Raw genomic sequence first — 20,459 nt, 5'->3', positions numbered from 1 at the left:
CTGTCATAGCTTCATCACTGGCAGGCAGACATGAGATTCAAATAGCGCCTCGCCTTGGCTTCTTTTAAAGGAGGCAATCTCTTTGGGGAGTCTCTTGACCCCATTTTGATAGAGGATAAAGATAAGAGGAAGGTACTGCCTTTCTCCTAAAGATGAACGGAACACAGACCTTCGCCTTATTTTCGTAGACAGGACTTTTGGGCCACGGACTCCAGTTTCCATGCTCCCCAGTTCCAGCGCCAGTACTCCCAAGGTGAGGACTGCCCTCAGGATAGATAGCCCTTTCGTGACAGAGGTAGACAACAACCCTACCCGAAGGCCATTTCAAGGGTCGGGTACTACACCCTATCATAGGAACAAGTGACTCCAGTCACAGTCCTCCTATTGGCGGCCGATTCAATTTTTTTGCCAACCAATGGGAGGCAATGACCACGGCTGTGTGGGTCCAGCAGACAGTCAGGTTAGGTCTCACCCTAGAGTTCATTTCCAGTCCCCTGAGACATTTTATTCAATGTCCTAATCCCAATTGCCCTTCCAAAAGGGGACTTCTAAAGGCTGAGGTTCAACATCTCTTAAGCATCAGGGCAATTGAGCCAGTCCCACCAGGGCAGGAGACTCTAGGGTTTTACTCCATCCTCTTCCTAGTCCCAAAGAGCTCAGGAGGGTGTAGATTTAAAGAAGCTCAACGTCCATCTTGCATATAAGCACTTCAAAATGCAATCCCTTCAATCTATCTTGGGATGCATTCGAGAGGGAGATCTACTAACATCCATCGATCTCAAGAAAGCATACCTCCACATTACCATCCGTCCATCGCACAGAAGGTTCCTGAGGTTTTGTTACACATGCTGTCACTTTCAATACAAGGCCCTGCCCTTCAGCCTCTCCTCAGCTCCCAGGATCTTCGCCAAGCTTCTAGCAGCAGTGGCCGCAGATCTCAGGTCAAGACCGCTGAGGATACAGTGCTACCTGGACGACATCCTCATCCAGTCATCGTCCACCCGGCATACACAGTGAGACTTACGCATCATGCTCCAGTCCCTGCAAAACCATGGATTTTCCGTGAACTGGGAGAAGAGCAATCTGATTCCATCTACCAGACTGCTTCACCTAGGTGCTATCATAGACACAATCTCCAGAGAGGTCTTCTTTTCTCCCAAACGCTCCTCCAGCATAAGGTTGCTGGTGAGTCAAATCCGGTCAGTGCCATTGCTTCTTCTTTCCCAAGTCTTGGGGAAAATGATTTCATGCATCACGATCATCCCTTGGACGTGATTGCATGCCAGAATGTTACAATGGTTCCTGTTACTGCATCAGAGATCCGACAAGAGCAGTTCATCTCCTCAGTTCGAGTACTGCCAAAGGTCCTACGATCTCTTCTCTGGTGGTCCTATCTGGTCCTGGGGAAAGGGTCTCTCTTCAAGGAACCCACATAACATCAGATGCCAGCCTCTTTGACTGGGGTGCCCACAGCCAGTCTCACTTGAGTCAGGTTCGGTGGTCACAGGAGAAGTCGGAGAACAGTATCAATTGGCTGGAACTCAGGGCAGTTCATCTGGCCCTCCGGCAGTTTCAGGACAGGATAGTAGGTCAGCACGTGCTCTTGTTGACAGACAACATAGCCACAAAAGCACATGTGAACCTTCAGGGAGGCACCTGCTCCAGAGCTCTCATGCATCAGGCAGAAAACTTAGGCCTATGGGCGGAGCATAATCTCCTCTCCATAAGGGCGGAGCACATCTCCAGAACAGCCAATGTCCAGGCAAACTGGCTTAGCAGATCGATCATTGATCACTCCGAATGGCGTCTCCATCTGGACCTGTTCCAACACCTGTCGGAGAGGGTCAGCAAACCCACATTCGATCTCTTTGCCAGCCCACAGAACTCTCACCTACCAAGGTTTTTCTCCAAGTTCCAGACACTAGGGGCAGAGGGCATCAACGCTCTCCGCAACCCTTGGCCTCAGGGGTTCCTGTATGCCTTTCCTCCTCTCCCCCTCATTTCGAGGGTTATCAGGAAGGTGCTCATGAAGAGGGCAGAAGTTCTAATCGCCCCCACTGGCCCAGGCGCCCCTGGTACGCACACCTGGTCAATCTGTCAGTGTCACAGCACTGGAGAATTCTCCCTGACAGGGTCTCTCTCAGCCAGGGGTCACTGATTCATCTGGACCCCCAGTGTCTCCATTTGACTGTTTGGCACTTGAGAGGGACATCCTGAGGTGGGGTGAGTTCTCTGGGAGGGTTATCTGGACTATCCAGGCCTCCAGACACCAATCTACAAACCGAATCTGCAACGTGACCTGGGTCACCTTCTGCAGATGGTGTGTTAGGGGACACCTGGGCCCACTTTCAGTACTGCAGCTCCAGGACAGACTGGATAAGGGTTTAGCACCCTTAGATTGGCATCCCCTTTGTCTGCGATTTTGACCAGTGAGGACAGACATCCCATTTCTCATCACCTGAGGTTGAGCAGTTTCCTGAAGTGTGCAGCAAATCTGAAACTACCTGTGGTGCATCGTTACCCCACTTGGGACCTTACAGTTGTCCTGCAGGTGCTCACCTCAGCACCTTTTGAGCCGCTGCATTCTGTCAGCCTGCAGCTATTTTCCCTTAAGGTGGCCTTTCTAGTCGCTGTGACTTCGGATAGGCCAATTTTGGAACTAGGGGACCTGTCAGTTCGGGAGGACCTATGCATTTTTCAGCCCAACACAGTCATCCTGCATCTAGATCTGTTTTTCCTCCCAAAGGTGAACTCATGGTTTCACAGAGTGCAGGAGATAATTTTGTCCGATTTTTGCCCAGGGGTCACCCACCTTCTTGAATGGCAGTGGCATACCTTAGACGTTCAGAGGGCACTCCATCGTTATATGAAGAGGACAAAGTCATTTCGTCGGATGGAATAGCTCTTCATTTCCTTCCAGCTGGCCTCCATGGGGGAAAAAGGTGTTCCCCTCTACTATTGGGCACTGGCTGAGGGCTTGCATAGCGATGGCTTATGAGCACCAAGCCCATCCCGTTCCAAGACATATCACAGCTCATTCAACTCACAACACAGCTACAGCAGCAGCTTGGGCCAGTTAGCCTCCGTCGAAGAAATTTGTAGGGCAGCTATCTGGGCTTCGCCATCGCCATTTATCAGGAACTACAAGCTGGATTTATTTGCCTTGGTGGAAGCATCCTTTGGTCGGTGGATCCTACAGAGGGTGCATTCTTTGCAGCAGCCCCTGGACCAGTCAGTTTCCTGCCCTTGACTTTCTAAACCTGGGTATATCCCATGCTTGGATTCTCCAAGCAGCGCACAGGAGAAAGACCATTGGTCCTACCTGAACGGTTGTTTTCTGTGCACTGCAGGAGAATCCAACCCTCTCTTTTTGACTTTGGTCCAGTGTCAGGGTGTGACCAGCATCTTCATGATGAATGGCCTTCATTGAAAAAAATGGAGATAGTCTAACAGAGAAGGCGTGGCCAAAGCTTTCTTCTCTAGGCAAATCAGACAGAAGTTAACCTATGCTTGGATTCTCTCGCAGTGCACAGAGAACAACCGTTCAGGTAGGACCAACAGTCTACTGTATTTCAAGTCCACTGAAATTATGACTCCTTGATTTTGGACATATTCTGTAAATCAGTCTGTTTGAGGTCCCTTGGTTCAAAAATTATTGTCTTACGATGCACCATTTCACCATTTAAAAGTTATGAGAATGACAGTTTTACCACCTATAGATGTATGTGGAGAAATCATGACTTTTAAGATATTGCTGGCCTATGATTTCAGAAGTATTAACATACCTGAACGTTAAAAGAGCTGCTGGAGTTTATAAACTAGCATATCATAGCATATCAAAGAGCTGTAAGCTTCCATATTCCGGTAATAGATTTTATTAAAGCAAACTCTTCTTAAATATATCTTCTATCAATGCATAGTTATTTTACAGTTTTAATTAATACATAGAACTTCTAAATTATCATGTAATCAAATATAAATTCTGTATAGATAATCCTTGACTCACAATAGTTCGTTTACTGACTATTTGAAGCTATGACAGCACTAAAAAAAGTGACATGATCATTTTTCACATGATCGTTACAGCATCCCCATGGTCATGCAGTCAAAATTCAAACGCTTGACAACTGACTCAAATTTATGATGGATGCATTGTCCCGGGGTCATGTGATCACTTTTTGCAAACTTCTGATAAGCAAAGTCAATGGGGAAGCCAGATTAAGAGTAGTATTAGTAATTTAACAACTATAGTGATTCACTTAACAATGTGACAAGAAAGGTTGTGAACTAGAGCAAAATTCATTTAACATGTCTTGCATATCAATAGAAAATTTTGGGCTCAGTTGTCATAAGTCGAGGACAAGCTGTACTTGCTATTCAGTTGCCACTAATACACAAATATGATTTGTAAAATTGAAGTTATTTGACTATAACAGTGTACTGTGAACTATAATAGTGAACTATAATAGTATAAAGATGTGTCAACTGCCCAGTTTTCTTTTAATATCTATAAAATTATTGCATCTGTTAAAATACGTAATACTAAAATCCATGTATATTTTGATAAAGGCATGAGTTCTTAATTGATGTAGTTGACATTAAAAGCAAATTTTAGAGCAAAGGGAGTCTTTTATTACTGTATTTTTATGTGTTTATATGTGAAGAAAGCACACATACACAACTTCTCCTAGATTATATATTTTGAGGTAAAAATGAAATAATTACATCGTAAGAAATCAAGCTAAGTAACCAATAGTATTGCAAGTATATTTTCCAACATTTAGCTATAATGTTGACTGTAAAAAATATATATTTAAAAATAAATATTATGATTGTTGTGTATTGTAATCTGGTTACAAATATTTGAATTGATTAAAGAGCTGAATTTTAATTTGTTTTCCGTTATATGATGTTTGCTAATTGCATCATTCAATTTGAGATACTGTATTTATATCTGTTGCATCCTTTTGTATCCTGTTTTATTTTTTTTCTTAGTGAATTCATTTGTATCCATATTGTTGTCCTTCATCTCCTATCTGCAGTGTATACTTAGTCTCATTTGTGCAAGTAATCTTCATTTAGTGATTGCCCTGTTTAGTTAACATTCCAGGCTATGACAGTGCTGAAAAATTAACTTTATGATTGGTCCTTACACTTACAACCTTTGCAGGATCCCTGAAGTCACATGATTGAGATTCAGGCACTTCATCACTAGCAAGTGTTTGCAACTGTCACAGCGTACTACAATCACATGATTGTCATCTATACACATTTGGCTTCTAACAAACAAAATAGAGAATTTGGCATTAAAATTGCAAGTCTCGATCACATGATGTCTCGGTTAAAGCATGTGATTTGCTTAATGACTGTGGTGGAAGTGAGTTGATAAACCTATAAAGGACCCATGAAGTTTTGTTTAAGAACTACATTACTTAACAATCAGTGGTGGGTTCCAGATCCCATTGCAACCGGTACGGTGCAATGGGGCCCGGCAGCCACCACATCAATGAGCGCAGCGCACGGATGCGTCCTTATGTCCTGCGGTGCTCCGCGACTCTCCAGCTGCTCGGCGGAGCATCGTGCAGGTGCCATATGCTGCACGCACGTGTGCAGATGGCCCATTTCCTTCAAATACAGGTAAGGAATGAGGGCGGGTGGGTGGGCCTTCCGGAGCATCATACCAGAACGGTACCCAGTGCTCCTGGCAGACACCGGTACGCCCGTCCCGGGGCATACCGCCTGCAACCCACCACTGTTAACAATAGAATTGTGGATCCCAATTACCATAATTATGCAAGGACTACCTGTAATAACTTTTTGTCCAGGGACTATACCCATTTCTTTTCAAAATGCTTTGCTCTAGCACCATCTCTTTTATCCTAATTTGTTAAGTAAAAGGTATCTTCATATGCATGTTGTGAGTGGGGTGGTAAAGAAGAGGAATAAGGTGATAATGCTCAAGCTAATAGCTGGTAGCATTTAGACCTAGAATGACAATAAATAATTCTTAAACAAATAATGACAAATTAAAAGTTCCAGAACCTTCATTGGCAAAATATAGAAGAAGGAAATATTTCCTTTATATGAAATGAGTATTGTTAAAAAAAAGGAACTTGGTATGGACAAACAAAACTGTTTTAAAGACATTACATAAATTTATTTTTCATTTGCTTCTGTGTTCAGAGTTCATGTTTTATGAATATAACAGGTAGCCTGTTATAGCAAGACCCATGTTGTACACTATTCACTTTATTATAATGATTCAAACTTTGATATAAATAATTTACGAAACTAAGTTCATTAATTGGTAAATAATCATTTTCATGGTGAAAACCAATAGAGATGTAACTTAACCCCTTATTTTCTTAAATACGGATGTTTAGAAATATAAGTGTTAAAACTAACCTTTCCTTGTAACAGTACCTTTTGAAATTAAGTAGTCATGAATAGCAAGTAGGTGTTTATTTCAAAATCTCTTTTATTTAATGCAATTTACAAAAATAAACTTACCAACTAAAATACATTTCTAGGTTGGTGGTCTCGATATGTTGATAAATAAGAAGATACGAGATAGAGAAGCACTCTTGCACTAAGAAAGGTGTGTTGTATTAAAAACCAATTCATGTAGGTTGAAAATGAGAGCACATAATTCTCATTCATGTAATTGCTAGTAAATGAAGACTTTCTCCTATTTTTTATATAAGGAAATATTTAATTTTAAAAAATTTAAAATGCAGATAGTCCTCGTTTAACTATGGTAATTGGGACTGGCAACTCTGTCACTAAGTGGACATGGTCATAAGTCGACATCATATGACCCTGCTGACTTATAACAGCAGTTGTGGTAGTTCCAATTGCCATTGTTATGTGAATTCCATGCGGTTACAGCATCCTACAGCCATGTGATTGTTATTTGGCTTCCCATTGATGGAAACTGAAGATCACAAATGGCTATCATGAAACCATGGGGTGATTCAATGTAATTACAAGACACCTATAATCACATGACAAAAGGGATGCTGTGACAACCACAACTGTGATGAACAGTTGTAAATCACATTCAGTACCATTGTAATTTCAAATGGTCATTGACCAAGTGGTCATCAAATGAAGACTGCCTGAATTTTGCAGGGCCAACTACGTTGTTGAGTTAATGTAATATAATGTAATTGGAGAACCTGCCTCAATGTTAGACTAAACATTAATATTCTATAAAAAATAGAGCTTTAGGGAATTCAATATTAGTATTAAGGTATTCATTATTGGTGATGCTATGTTATTATGTTGAACTGCATAAGTGAATTAGTAAAATGCAAGTTTGCATTTAGCTGATAAGGTATGTTTTGTATTTTAGTTTAGGGCCTGATAACTTCTGAATTAGAATCTGAAAGCCATGTTCAAAGGACTAGATACTTTAGTTTCTTCCGTTGCATATTTTTATGGCCTTGGACAAATAGATATTTAAAAATGGAGAAAGGGACTTTCTTATTTATTGAAAGTATTGTATATTATGATATAAATGGTAGAAGGAGATAATTATGAAGAAGGCCAATCTAAAAATGTTACTTTAAAATATTCCTTAAAAAACAGTGTTGGCATCTGTCATACTGAAAATGAGAAAAAAGTTCAGTGTAGCCTATAACCACCTGAATTGTACAATTCTGAATAATTTTGTTGAAGAGCAGCAAAGTAGAAGTAATACTGGTTGATCAGATTACTTAAAAGCTCTTCTGAGTTATTATTTTAGCTAGTATTTGAAGTATCTGTTCCCTGGTTTCCCTTAATTCGGGAAATTAGCCAACTTATTTCTGAACAATTTTTCTATAATATTTTCATGCTACATATATAGTCATCTATAGTTTGGGGCCTACATAGGATCACCTCTCCCTAACAGCTGCTGCCTTTTTCTCAAATGGGGCAGGTGTTATAGTGGGAAGAATCCTAGCATGAGGTATTCTTTGTAGCTCTGCCTACTTTGAAATACTCTCATGTAAGGATAGCCCTCACACTCATGGAGTTCTAGATGCAAGTGAAAATATGACTGTTCTTAAGTCCTGGGGTATAATTATAACTAGCAAGTGTATATTTGATAAATTGAACATTATTTTTAGCATTAATTTGAAATTGGACTACTATTTAAATTATATTGATTTAAATTGCATGTTATGTGGTAAATTCTGTAAGCTAGTATCTAGAATACCTAGAATCTGCTTAGTTTCAGAGGGTAGATGCATCTTGAAAATAAATATATATATTTTGCTCTATCCTTAGGTGAAAACTTCAGAATTTTATCGTTATTCCAGACAATTGCGGCATGAAGTGGAACAGGCTATGAATTACTTCCATAGTGTGCATCAACAGCCTTTGATGGAAATTAAATCAAATCGCATTCGTTCTGCCAAACCCCAGACTGCAGTATTTAGAGGAATGATAGGACACAGCATGGTAAATAGCAAAATACTACTCCTGCACAAGCCAAGGGTGTGGTGGGAGTTAGAAGGCCCACAAGTACCTTTGAGACCAGATTGCCTTGCTATTGTTAATAATTTTGTGTTCTTATTGGGTGGGGAAGAGTTGGGGCCAGATGGTGAATTTCATGCTTCCTCCAAGGTGTTCCGATATGATCCAAGGCAAAACTCTTGGTTGCGAATGGCAGATATGTCTGTGCCACGGTCAGAATTTGCTGTTGGTGTTATTGGAAGATACATTTATGCAGTAGCTGGAAGAACAAGAGATGAAACATTTTATTCAACTGAACGATATGATATTACAGAAGATAAGTGGGAATTTGTAGATCCTTATCCGGTCAATAAATATGGACATGAAGGAACTGTTCTTGGCAGCAAATTGTACATCACTGGTGGAATAACATCATCTTCTACATCCAAGCAGGTATGTGTATTTGATCCCAGTAAAGAAGGAACTGTGGAGCAGCGAACAAGGAGGACTCAAGTGGTGACTAATTGTTGGGAAAACAAATGCAAAATGAATTATGCAAGATGTTTTCATAAAATGCTTTCCTATAATGGCAAGCTTTATGTTTTTGGAGGTGTCTGTGTAATCCTGAGAGCCTCATTTGAATCTCAAGGCTGCCCTTCTACAGAGGTTTACGATCCAGATACTGATCAGTGGACAATTTTGGCTTCTATGCCAATTGGGAGAAGTGGCCATGGTGTGGCTGTTCTGGACAAGCAAATAATGGTTCTTGGAGGCCTTTGTTACAATGGTCACTACAGTGATTCAATTCTTACTTTTGATCCTGAAGATAATAAATGGAAAGAAGATGAATATCCAAGAATGCCCTGCAAACTGGATGGTTTACAAGTTTGTAGCCTACATTTTCCCGAATATGTGCTAGAACATGTTAGACGTTGTAGTTAAAATACTCAAGAAGAAAGTATCCATGTGAAAAGCAGAGTAAAGTAGAGGGAAATAAAGCAAATTAAATGTCATTGCCCTGTGTAATATGCATCTTAATAAAGAAAAAAGCGTACAGGAATGTATTTACAAAGTTTATTAGAAATAACTGCAGTTTCATAATAATTAATTTTTTTACATATTATATGGTCTGAGAGAAGAAAAAATAAAAGATGTTCTTCCATTTTATTTCTTGTAAAACCATAATAGATGCACACGAACACGTCTGTAAACAAAAATTTGTGGTTCAAAAAGTACTGGAACATACTCTTTTTGAAAGGTGGTTTAAAAGCAAATGTATTATGGATTTTAATTTTTTAAACAGGTGAAAATTTGGACATTCTTAATAGAACAGATTCCCTTCTAATATAGCAGTGCAATGGGCCTTTTGTTTTAAGTACATTATTTGTTTTTTCAAGACTTCTTTTTCACTTTTATGCCCCCTGAACAAATTTGACACATCATCTATTGATATTGGTCACAATTTAAAATAGTTTTCTATTTTTATATGATTTTCCTTAATTTTATGCAATAGTTCCTATTAGTCTTACGGAAAAATAAGTTTCTAAAAGTAATTTAAGTTTTTTAATGAAAATTCTAGACTGCCTTTGTTTTAATTGTTTGTGAATAAAATGTATGTATTAAGTAAGGTCAAGATAAAATGCATATTTTTATGTGCAGCTAAAAATCTATTTTACTAGTGCACAGATATCAGCCATATCTGTAGAATTTTAGCTGTGATGGTATCCTTTCATATATACATTCATTGGATAATTGAAAGCTTCATTCTCATTAATGTATATGCTGACTGATGGAGTAATATTTGAACTCCTTTTAATGCAAATAAGGAAGAAAGTGTGTGTATTTTTATCTTCTTAGTGCTTTGCCCTGAAATAACTAACATAAATGTGTATAATAAGCATAAAGTCTGTTCTTTATGAGCAGATAATTTTCGCCAGGTATTATCAGCTATTGGCAAAACCATTTCCTTGCACTGATTAAGCTGTTGTACTTAAAAACAGATTTGACTGGCAGCATTATTTTAGCAAACTTAAAAATATTACTGGCTTCCCTATTTCTGAATAAGGTGGCTGGCAGTGGAGGGATCCTGTATCCCTTGAAATTGTGTTGAACTACAATACCCAACCTCAGTCAGCAAGGCCAGTTGGCAAAATTTGGAGTCCCCACCTCTGGACAATAAGATGTTGTTAAAAGCACTCTCTAAATATGTGGACACATGTCTGAAAATGAGTGATATCCCTCAATCTGAATAGAACTTTGGATTGACATTGAACTTTCATTATCTCTTTAAAGTAATTTGGAAATGTAAAAAATAATAGCTGACAATTTGAAACTTGTTGACTCTAAGCAGACTGCTGAAATGGTCTCATGAGATTCAATGCTCATGTAAAACATAAAGATATAAGCTGCACAATTTTATTTTAGCATTTTGGGAACCTCTATATAACATGCTATATTCTTGGAATTTAACATGATGCATGTGATAAGTTCCCAATTTTTGTTGTTAAACAGCAACATACTTGACTGAAACAAATGATACTTAATATCACTATATAATTGTGTTCTTTGCAAGCTTTTCTCTCTGAAAGATAAATTAATGGGGCAATATTACTTTGTGATTATCTCAAAGATCAAAAGTATAAATTACCCCTGTAATAATATGCTATGTTTACTGAGATGTTATTAAAAATGGTAGGCCAAATTTTCTCATTAGTTACTTGCACATAGACAAATTTGAATGTTCATAAATTGCATATGTTTCTGAAAAAAGCATCGTACTAGCACAAAATCAAATGCATGTAACATCGAAAGTGATCCTCTTGTTTGTATAACTTATGTTTACTACTTTTAACGTAGACATTGGACAGTTACTAACCTTATTAAGATGCAACCAAAGCTTAATTCTGTAACTGATAACATAATAAGATAACAGAATGTATTTGCTAGGGAAAATATAGCAGAAAAAAATATTTTGTTCTGTTTTAAGACAAACTACCCTGCTTGGATTCAGTTTTGAAGGCATATCAGTTGGTATATATTGGCAGTAGGTCCTGAATGAATAAAAGAATTCTGATCTTTTATTCATAAAATAAAAGCAGCATACTAATGTTTATATATACACATTCATCCATTATTTCTCCTATTTTCCTATAGACCTATCCATTTTTATATTAGTATATAGAATAGAATATATAAAGAGGAGGAAATTGTAAATGAACTTAATTCACAGCATGTTTCAAAATGTGACGTATAACTTCTCACATCCCATTTTAAGAATTTATGTTGCCAGAGGAACATAATCTCTCAAAATAAGTATAGAGTTTTTCAGTAACTTGAATTTTTGCTCACCATAAAATTTACTTCTATTTAGCCTATTCATTAGACTAAAATTAACTAATTCTAGAAGTGTTTGTGATAGGATAAGATCAGATAAAAATGGAAGTGATTTTTTTCCAAGTACGTTAAAGAGCCACTTTTGTATAATGTTAATTATTAGACACTTACTATTGCTGCTTCACTATGGTTGTTATGAGATCAAAGACTTCTGGCTGTAGAGAATGAGAGTTTTTGTTTACATCTAACTTGGGGGAAATCATTATCTTAGGCTTAAGCAATGGCTTACCTGCCTGGCTTTCAAGTAATATTTGAATATTGATAACTCTAATCTCTTGTAAAGTTAATTTGATAGTCCCGTTTATGGAGATTCACGGTCATTCAGGTCATGGTTGTCTCAAAGGTGCTTTTTTTCAATACTTGTCCAATTGCCTCTTGAAAAAAAAAACACCTTTGGGAGAATTTGACAGTCTCCTTGCAGTTGTATCTTAAAGGGCTTTTAAGGCCAAGGTCTTCACTACTAATATATAAAATGTTTATATGCTATGTAGCCTGATCAATACCTAAATCATCCTGGGTATCATATAGAAGAGTTTTAAAAAATAATTTACCAGTGAGACAATAGTAAAATTATGAAATATATTAATAGATATAGCAATAGCACTTAAGACATATACCACTACACAGTGCTTTACAGTGGTTTACAGAGTCAGCATATTGACCCCAACAATCTAGGTCCTCATTTTACCAACCTCGGAAGGATGGAAGGCTGATTCAACCTTGAGCTTGGTGAGATTTGAACTGCCAAATTGCAGCAGTAGCAGCCTGCAGTACTGCATTCTAACCACTGCACACATATTGACCCCAGCTCTGTTACGTTATGAATTGCTTTCTCAATTATAGTAAGTTATCTGAAAAGGCACATTAAATGTAATGGGACAATGGTGCTTGTGCTTTTTTAATTTCTCTTCCATTGTAATACAAAAGCCTGGTTGTTTATATACTTGATGGAAAGTTAGCTCAAATGAGTTACTGAACCAATACTTAAAATTAGCCTACTTAAGATGTGAGCCTCGAGTTTTTCAACCTTGCTGTTGCATAAAAACACAATTTAGCTATCTTAATGTGAATTTTGATTTTGTTTCTTTGATTAAAAAGCAAATATTCTTCATCTTATAAATGTCAGATGTTTTCTAACCTATTATGTATCTTCCTGTGGTTCATGATACTCTTCTGAATTGTACTTTCTTGAAATTCCTATGCATATGAAGGTAGCTTAAGTTTATAAGAGAAAAGAATTTAGGAATATTTGTCACAACTATAATTTAAGTGTATTTAAAATATAGCTACTCAACTTACACTGAACTTTGGACAGCTCCCAAATTGTTGATCCATGCTCTCTTAAAAAGCTCACTATTTAGTTTAAACCATTTCATCTCATTAATAATTAAAATGCCAACTAGTGCCAAAATAGAAGAGGAAGGACACATGAACGTTTTAGAGGATGTAGACATAATGCACTAGACTAAGGCCTTTTCATTTCGCTTGGAAATCTGTATAAACACTTGGTGGTTTTAGGGAAAAAGACTTTATTCTTAAGAAGAAATGGCTCTCCAAAAGCTCTAGTCTCTTGCATTAATGAATGTTTACATGTGCTTTATAAATTATTATTTTTAATAAATTACTCTAGAAAGCCTATTCTTACATTTTATTTTAAGACATCTCCATGTTAATATAATTTACGAGAATACTATTTTCTATACTATTTTAGTGGAAAAAAGTAGTATAACTACTTGTACTAGAAGAAAGGTTGTCACATGTAAAACCATAACAACCACTAGGCTAATCTCATCACTGCTCATTTTTTATTGATATCATAAAGTGGCTGAATGAAAATTCTGAATTTTCTTATCACATAAACTACTGATATTATGAAGAATTGGAATTAAAGAATAAAATTCCATTTTTAAAGCAAGAATATTTATACATAATTCAAGAATATCTCTGTTACTATCAATATAATCAAGAAAAGGAAATAAGGTTCAATACCTGAAAACAAAACTTGTTTAAAGTTCCATAACTAGAAAATGATTTCTCTCAATTTTATGATACCATAATATTACAGGATTTATTCAACTTTTTTTTGGGGGGGGGAAGGGACAGCGACATACATTTGAATGAAAATCGGGACCAGTTATTCTGAATTAAATTAATAAATCTTAATTAGGATTAAATTTCATATGTAAGATTTATAAATAGAATTTCAAATACTATGCCAAATTTTGAGCATATGTTAGTAACAATAGTTGGAGAAGTTGCTGTTGCAGGATGGTTATGCATAATGCAATGCTGCTTTTCAACATATCTAATAAAATGTTTGCATGTTAATTTGAGTTACCTTTGAATTGTGCTACAATAAATTGGAATACTTTATTCAAATATGCACTGTGCAGCTCTAATAATTTACCTGAAGCAGTTGTGAAACTGCAATTTTTTAATATTCTTAAAAACATTTATTTCTACTTCTTTGTAAATGTTATTCCAACTCATCCTGTGAATGCATTATGTTCAGACAACATATATGCTGTTCTGTTTTTAAGTAAGGTGTAAAAATTGTATATAAATAAGAATGTAAATAAAATATTTTTAATTTTCGCTATAGTTTTTTTCATTTTTTGTTCCTTTTCAACTATTAAGTCTGCTTCACATTCTTAAAATCATATATATTGGCTTACTTGTGAAAGTACACAGCTGAGCCAAAATACAAATAGAACAATTGATACCAGTTGTAAATTTTAACAATGTTATGAAATTTGAATACTTTAGAGCCTTAATAACTTTGATGGGAAAAGTAAAGAAGCTATACTTTTTTCTTTGAAAGCAATATTTTAAAGTGCTTAGCTTTGTCTGTTGTCCATTAATATGCTAAAACTATTGTGGCTATATAAAGGAATTTAAAAGAATTGTTTCATAAATGTGTAACAGCCAATTTACTTTATTTTACTAAATTTTTATAGCACCCTTATTAATTGAAGGAATTAACCTTTCTTCAAAGCATAAAACTAGTGGCCGCCTTTGCAAGGTTGATGTGGCTATTTTGAAAGCTGCTCATAGTTATCTCACATGATAAATTTATCTGGAGTGTATTGTCAATCTTGCATTTGGTGTGATTGGCGGTCATACAAATTTGATAAAAAAAATAGATAAGCATGAAAACTCAATGTTTTCCTGGTAGACTGAATGGAAGAGTGATTGTGCAGGTATACAGAAACAATTGAAAGCAACTTTTGAAGCAGCTGTGTAAATCTTGTGAAACACTTGATGATTTTATGTGTTTCCTTTATATTAATGCATATTGGGAAGCTTCTCTTTAGTTACCTTTAGTATTTATCAACATCTTCCTATTATTTTCCATCTAGATGCCTCAAGTTATTACTTGCAACAGATGCACATTGGCAACATTACTTTATTCTTCTCACATAACATCACATTTTTCTATCAACAGTAACTCGTTTTCTTAGGAATTTCCTGAAGCCAGAGAATTGTATATATTCATCTTGTATGCCTATGTCTGCAAAAAGAGCAAACAAAACTACATGGGGAAAATCAATTTCAACTGTTGTTGCAACTATATGATAGAAATGGCGGAGACGTGAACAAAAAATACATTTATCTCTGATTAATCTTCCCAAATATCTTCAGTTCGGAGTGCTCTGGCCCAATCATAAAGCATTACTGCTTCTTGCTCCCAATCTTCATTAGAAAATTGATTTTCTGGTCCTGGATCTCCAGCTGAATGATCACTCAAAGAAGGACTGCTTAAGTCCTAAAAACAAAATATAAAACAGCAAACAATTTGAAAGTGAAATCTAAAGTTAAACTAAATTCTTGTTTTGCAGAGATTTTTAATAAAATGCAGCTATATTTTGAACGGGTGTCAAACTCAATTTCATTGGGGGTCACATCAGGGTTGTGTTTGACCTCAGGGGGGCATGGCCAGCTCGATGTCACTCATTAAGGTTATGTTTTTGGCCGCGACAGCCTCCTCCAGCCCTCTGCCAGCTAAAATGGAGTTCCAGGGGTATGCGCATAGCCCGCCCAGGCTCCGTTTTTGGCTGCAATGGATTCCTGCAGTCCTCTGCCAGCGAAAACAGAACTCGTGGAGGCCACATGCAGCCCGCCCTGGTTCCGTTTTCACTGGCAGAGGTACCATGGGCTGGTCCTTCGTTGTTTCCAGGACGGGCCTGCAGACCAGATCTAAGCAACCTGTGGGCCAGATCCAGCCCACCGGTCTTGAGTTTGACACTCCTGATCTTGAGATTTATAATGTAATTGTCTCAATATTTCAACCAAAACTAAGCACATTTCTTCTCAAAATTAAGCATTCTTTGAGCAATCTATCCTTGGACAAACAGTATTCTTTGACATAAAATTCATATGCCCACTGCAGCTCTGGAATTAGATTCTTAATATCCAAACAAAGTATTACTATAGGTGTGTGTTTCATATGGCTCACATGAACAGAAGGAAAAGATAGGCAATTGTTGGCTTAAAATGGAGCTGTGAGCAATGTTCTGAACCACTGCTCAACTTTTCCCACAAACAGCTTCTCTTATCTCTTGACTACTAATTGTCTTTGGGTGCCTTGAAAAAATGTTGTCGAAGGCCTTTTGAAAATTGAAAGATAAACTGTCATCCGGATACCTTTTGACACTTTCAAAAACCTAGATTGGTGAGACAGTTGTTGCTTTTTAAATTATCATATATTGATTTTGTGGGAGCTTGATGTTCAGGTAACCAGCCTATAATTTCCTGGATATTTCCTTTTTAAAATTTGTGTCAGCTTGATTATTTTCAGTTATTTGTAATGCAGACAGCTATTACGAAGTACATAATGTTCTTCATTCATGTGATATATCTTGGGATACACTTCACTTGGAATCTGAGAAATTCTATTTAAAATCATTTAAATTTATAACATAAAAATAAATGCTGTATAGTACATTGTTAATGTCCTACATTGTTATTACTTCCAAAATGTCTTTGGACCAAATAGATCCCATAAATCTTAGGGAAAAAAATAACACATTGCCCCAGCTAAAACAATTTTGTTTGAAATTATGGTTACTTTTTCAGGAAAAGGACTTTTGAATTGGGGAGTATCCTAGGTAGAGACTAGAGGGGAAAGAATGCAGCACAAACATTTCCTTTGTACATTGTTACATTCTGTTGAAATAGCTGGTGAGCTTTCAAAATGCTAGATAGCAATAGCAATAGCACTTAGACTTATATAGTGCTTCACAGTGCTTTACGGCCGTCTCTAAGCAGTTTACAGAGTCAGCATATTGCCCCCAACAATTTGGGTCCTCATTTTACCCACTGCAGAAGGATGAGTCAACCTTGAGCCTGGTGAGATTCAAACTGCCAAATTGCAAGCAGCCAGCAGTCAGCAGAAGTAGCTGGCAGTACTGCACTCTAACCAATGCACCACCCAGGCTCTTGTACCCACTAGTCCCAAATATTGGAACCTCCTTGCCTGTCTATACCAAAGTCTATACCAGGTTCCTGGAGACTGTATCCTTTTCAGGATATTAATTCATTTATGTTATATCCCAGTTTCATTATACTATATATCACTTTCATTTATACCCTACATGTCAGGACAAAAGAAACTACACAATATTGGAAAATTGTATAATTGTCAGATTCCTGTGGGGAGGGGGCCTGGGTACATTTCTTAGCTTGTCCTGCAATTCCCTTCCTTCAATAAAAGGTTTCTTTTCAAATGTTGATTGTTTCAAGAGTTTACTTTCTTGAACGGAGAGGAGAGACCCTTATAATAATATAAAGTTATAACATGAAGTTGAATTTCCAAAGAAAGAAGATAATGTATGAAGATGTTAAAATGGACTCTCAACCAGGTCTATATAAAACAGTCTTAACACTAGATAATAAATCTCACTTAAAGTCAGACTACATTCTTTTCAAGTAAAGATCATGATAAGAGATGGAAAGATTCGTTTTTAAACTTTTGAGGCAAAATGAGCTATAGCAAATCCTTAGCCAAATTATGTACTTCACCGGATCACTATGGTTTTGGAAGGTGGAAGCTATTTTCTAATAATTTATGTACTTCACTGGACCACTATGGTTTTGCAAGGTGGAAACTATTTTCTAATTTGATTCATAACATACTCAAACCATGTTATCACAAAATTCATTGTCCAGCAAAGCACACACACACCTTCAAAGAATATTTTTAAAAGTTTTTTTTAATTTTTTAAACCGACAAAGACAAACAAAAACATAAACATATACAACCTTTTGCCATTTCATATAGCGTGTTGTTTGGTTAAAAAATTTTGTGCGTCCTTTCCATGGTCACTACTTATAATTATATATCAAATCACAAATTGTTCAATAGATAAACATAAGTACCTTATTGTTATATATCAATTTTTCAACTATAATTATTATTCCTTAATTTTAAATAGAATATTCTAAATATTGAATTCATGCATATAATATCATTCCATTACATCATTCTAATCTGTTTAACAATGCTAAACCCTTATAGTATTGCATATATCATTCTATTATTCTTAAAATATAAAAAATACTTCAATATTTTCCGTTACCATGATTTTTTATCTAACCATTGATAAAACAAATCCCAAACCTTATAAAATTGTTCATCTTCTTGTTCTCTAATTTCAAATGTCAATTTATTCATTTCCGCACATTCCATTATATTTGGGATAATTTCCTCCTTTGGTATTTTCTCATTTTTCCAATTTTTTGCAAATACAATTCTAGCTGCTGTTAAAACATTTACAATCAAATATTTCAAATCTTTGTTGTATATTTCTGGTATAATTCCAAATAAAAAATTCTCTGGTTTAAAGTCTATGCGTTTTTTTTGTCATTTTCTCCAACCACATGTGGATCTTAGTCCAATATCTCTTAGCTTCTACACAGGTCCACCACATATGGTAATATGAACCCAGTATCTGATGACATTTCCAACACTTTTCTGATTTGTTCTTAAACATTCTTGCAATTCTCGTCCAGGGTAAATGCCATCTGTAAAACATCTTAGACAAATTTTCTTTATATGCTGTTGACCTTGTCATTTTGTAGTTTTGAGACCATAGTTTCTGCCACTTCTCTAGTTCAATCCCATGCCCAAAATTGTTTCCCCAGGCTATCATAGATCCTTTAACCTGTTCTTCTAACTTAAACTCTAGCAAGTGCTCATAGAGTTTTTGAATTACCTTTTCATCAGTACTCATCAAAATTTTATGTAACTCCGTCATTTTATTATAAAAACCTTCCTCTTTACAATCCTTGTCATCGCTAGCTTGTATTTGCATATATGAAAACCAATTCATCTTTATACCTTCCTTTTCCAATTCTTGCATAGATTTAAGTTCTGCATTCAATATTTCACCATATCTAACTGTTTGTTCCTTTTTGTATATTATTGCGTATGAAATAGTATTGTATTTGTATAGTATTGCGTATGAAAAAGCTTCAATTGTTGATAGCCAGACTGGAATTTTTAAATAATATTGTCTTTTAACCTTCTCCCAATTTAATAACAAGGCCTCCCGTAGGTAATGTCTTCTAAAATACCCCTGTGTTTTAGTTCCCTTGTACCATAAAAAGGCATGCCATCCCAGCAATAAATAATGTCCTTCAAGAATCAATAATCTGGTATTCCTTAGTGTTATCCATTCTTTAACCCACATCAAACTTGCAGCCAGATAGTATAGTTCCCAATTGGGCAGGCCCAATCCTCTTCTTGTTCTTGCATCTTGTAACAATTTTAATTTTATTCTTGCTTTTTCCCCCTGCCATATGTACTTCAACACTATTTTATTTAAGTCATTGAAAAATTCCTTCCCTTGTCTAACTGGAATCGTCTGGAACAGATACAAGATTTTAGGTAGAATGTTCATTTTAATTGTAGATATTCTCCCTATCACTGATAATTGTAATTTTTCCCATTTCTTCAAGTCCATCGCGATCTGTTGTTTAAGTTTATAGTAGTTGTTATCTTTGAGAGCACTGCATCTTGCTGTTAAATATATCCCCAAATATTTAACCTTATTCGTAACTTGCATCTCCAAAGTTTCCGCCAACTCTTCCTTTTGTCTTGTTGGTATATAAGAATATACCAGCAAGACAAAAGGAAGAGTTGGCGGAAACTTTGGAGATGCAAGTTACGAATCAAGTGTCAAAATCTTCGTTTTGTCTTTATTTATTTTCAATCCTGCTACTTTCCCATATTCTTCTAATCTTTCTATCAATTTAGGTGCTGTTTCTAATGGATCCTCTAAAATGAAGACCAAGTCATCTGCGAATGCTTGTAGCTTGTATTCTTCCTTTTTGATTTTCATTCCTTTTATTTCTTTTCCTTCTCTGACATTTCTATTTAAAACTTCTAACGTTAAGACAAAAAGTGATAATGGGCAGCCTTGTCTCGTTCCTTTCTTTATTTCAATAGGCTCTGTCAAATCTCCATTTATCATTATGTTTGCTGTTTGTTTATAATATACAGTATAGTTTGTATGGCTTGAATAAATTTCTCGCCAAAACCCATCTGTTCCAGTTGTAACAACATAAAACACCAATTCACGTTGTCAAATGCCTTCTGAGCATCCAAGAATATCAATGCCAATTGT

General features: G+C 36.3%; 2 protein-coding genes across 13 annotated transcripts in view; one reads left to right on the top strand and one right to left on the bottom strand.

Annotated features, from left to right (window-relative positions):
* KLHL15 (kelch like family member 15) overlaps positions 1-20,459 on the top strand; it is a 150,329-nt gene that overhangs the window by 84,240 nt on the left and 45,630 nt on the right. For 10 of the 11 annotated variants that reach the window (XM_081946251.1, XM_081946250.1, XM_081946248.1 and 7 more), the window contains one exon: positions 8,272-14,433. The exons of the other annotated variant lie outside the window; for it this stretch is intronic. In XM_081946251.1, the coding sequence (XP_081802377.1) occupies positions 8,272-9,381 (1,110 nt within the window). In that variant the 3' untranslated portion in view covers positions 9,382-14,433. Of the gene's footprint in view, positions 1-8,271; positions 14,434-20,459 lie in introns of those variants that run through there. 11 annotated transcript variants of the gene reach the window in all.
* The window catches only part of LOC309388698 (uncharacterized protein CXorf58 homolog), a 78,142-nt gene continuing 72,255 nt past the window's right edge, over positions 14,573-20,459 (bottom strand). For both annotated transcript variants that reach the window (XM_081946257.1, XM_081946256.1), the window contains one exon: positions 14,573-15,598. In XM_081946257.1, coding sequence (XP_081802383.1) covers positions 15,452-15,598 — 147 coding nt within the window. In that variant the 3' untranslated portion in view covers positions 14,573-15,451. The remainder of the gene's footprint in view (positions 15,599-20,459) is intronic.

Source organism: Natrix helvetica (genome assembly GCF_964273705.1).
Source record: "Natrix helvetica genome assembly, chromosome: 3".
NCBI lineage: Eukaryota > Metazoa > Chordata > Lepidosauria > Squamata > Natricidae > Natrix > Natrix helvetica.
This window is presented reverse-complemented; position numbering and strand designations above follow the sequence as displayed.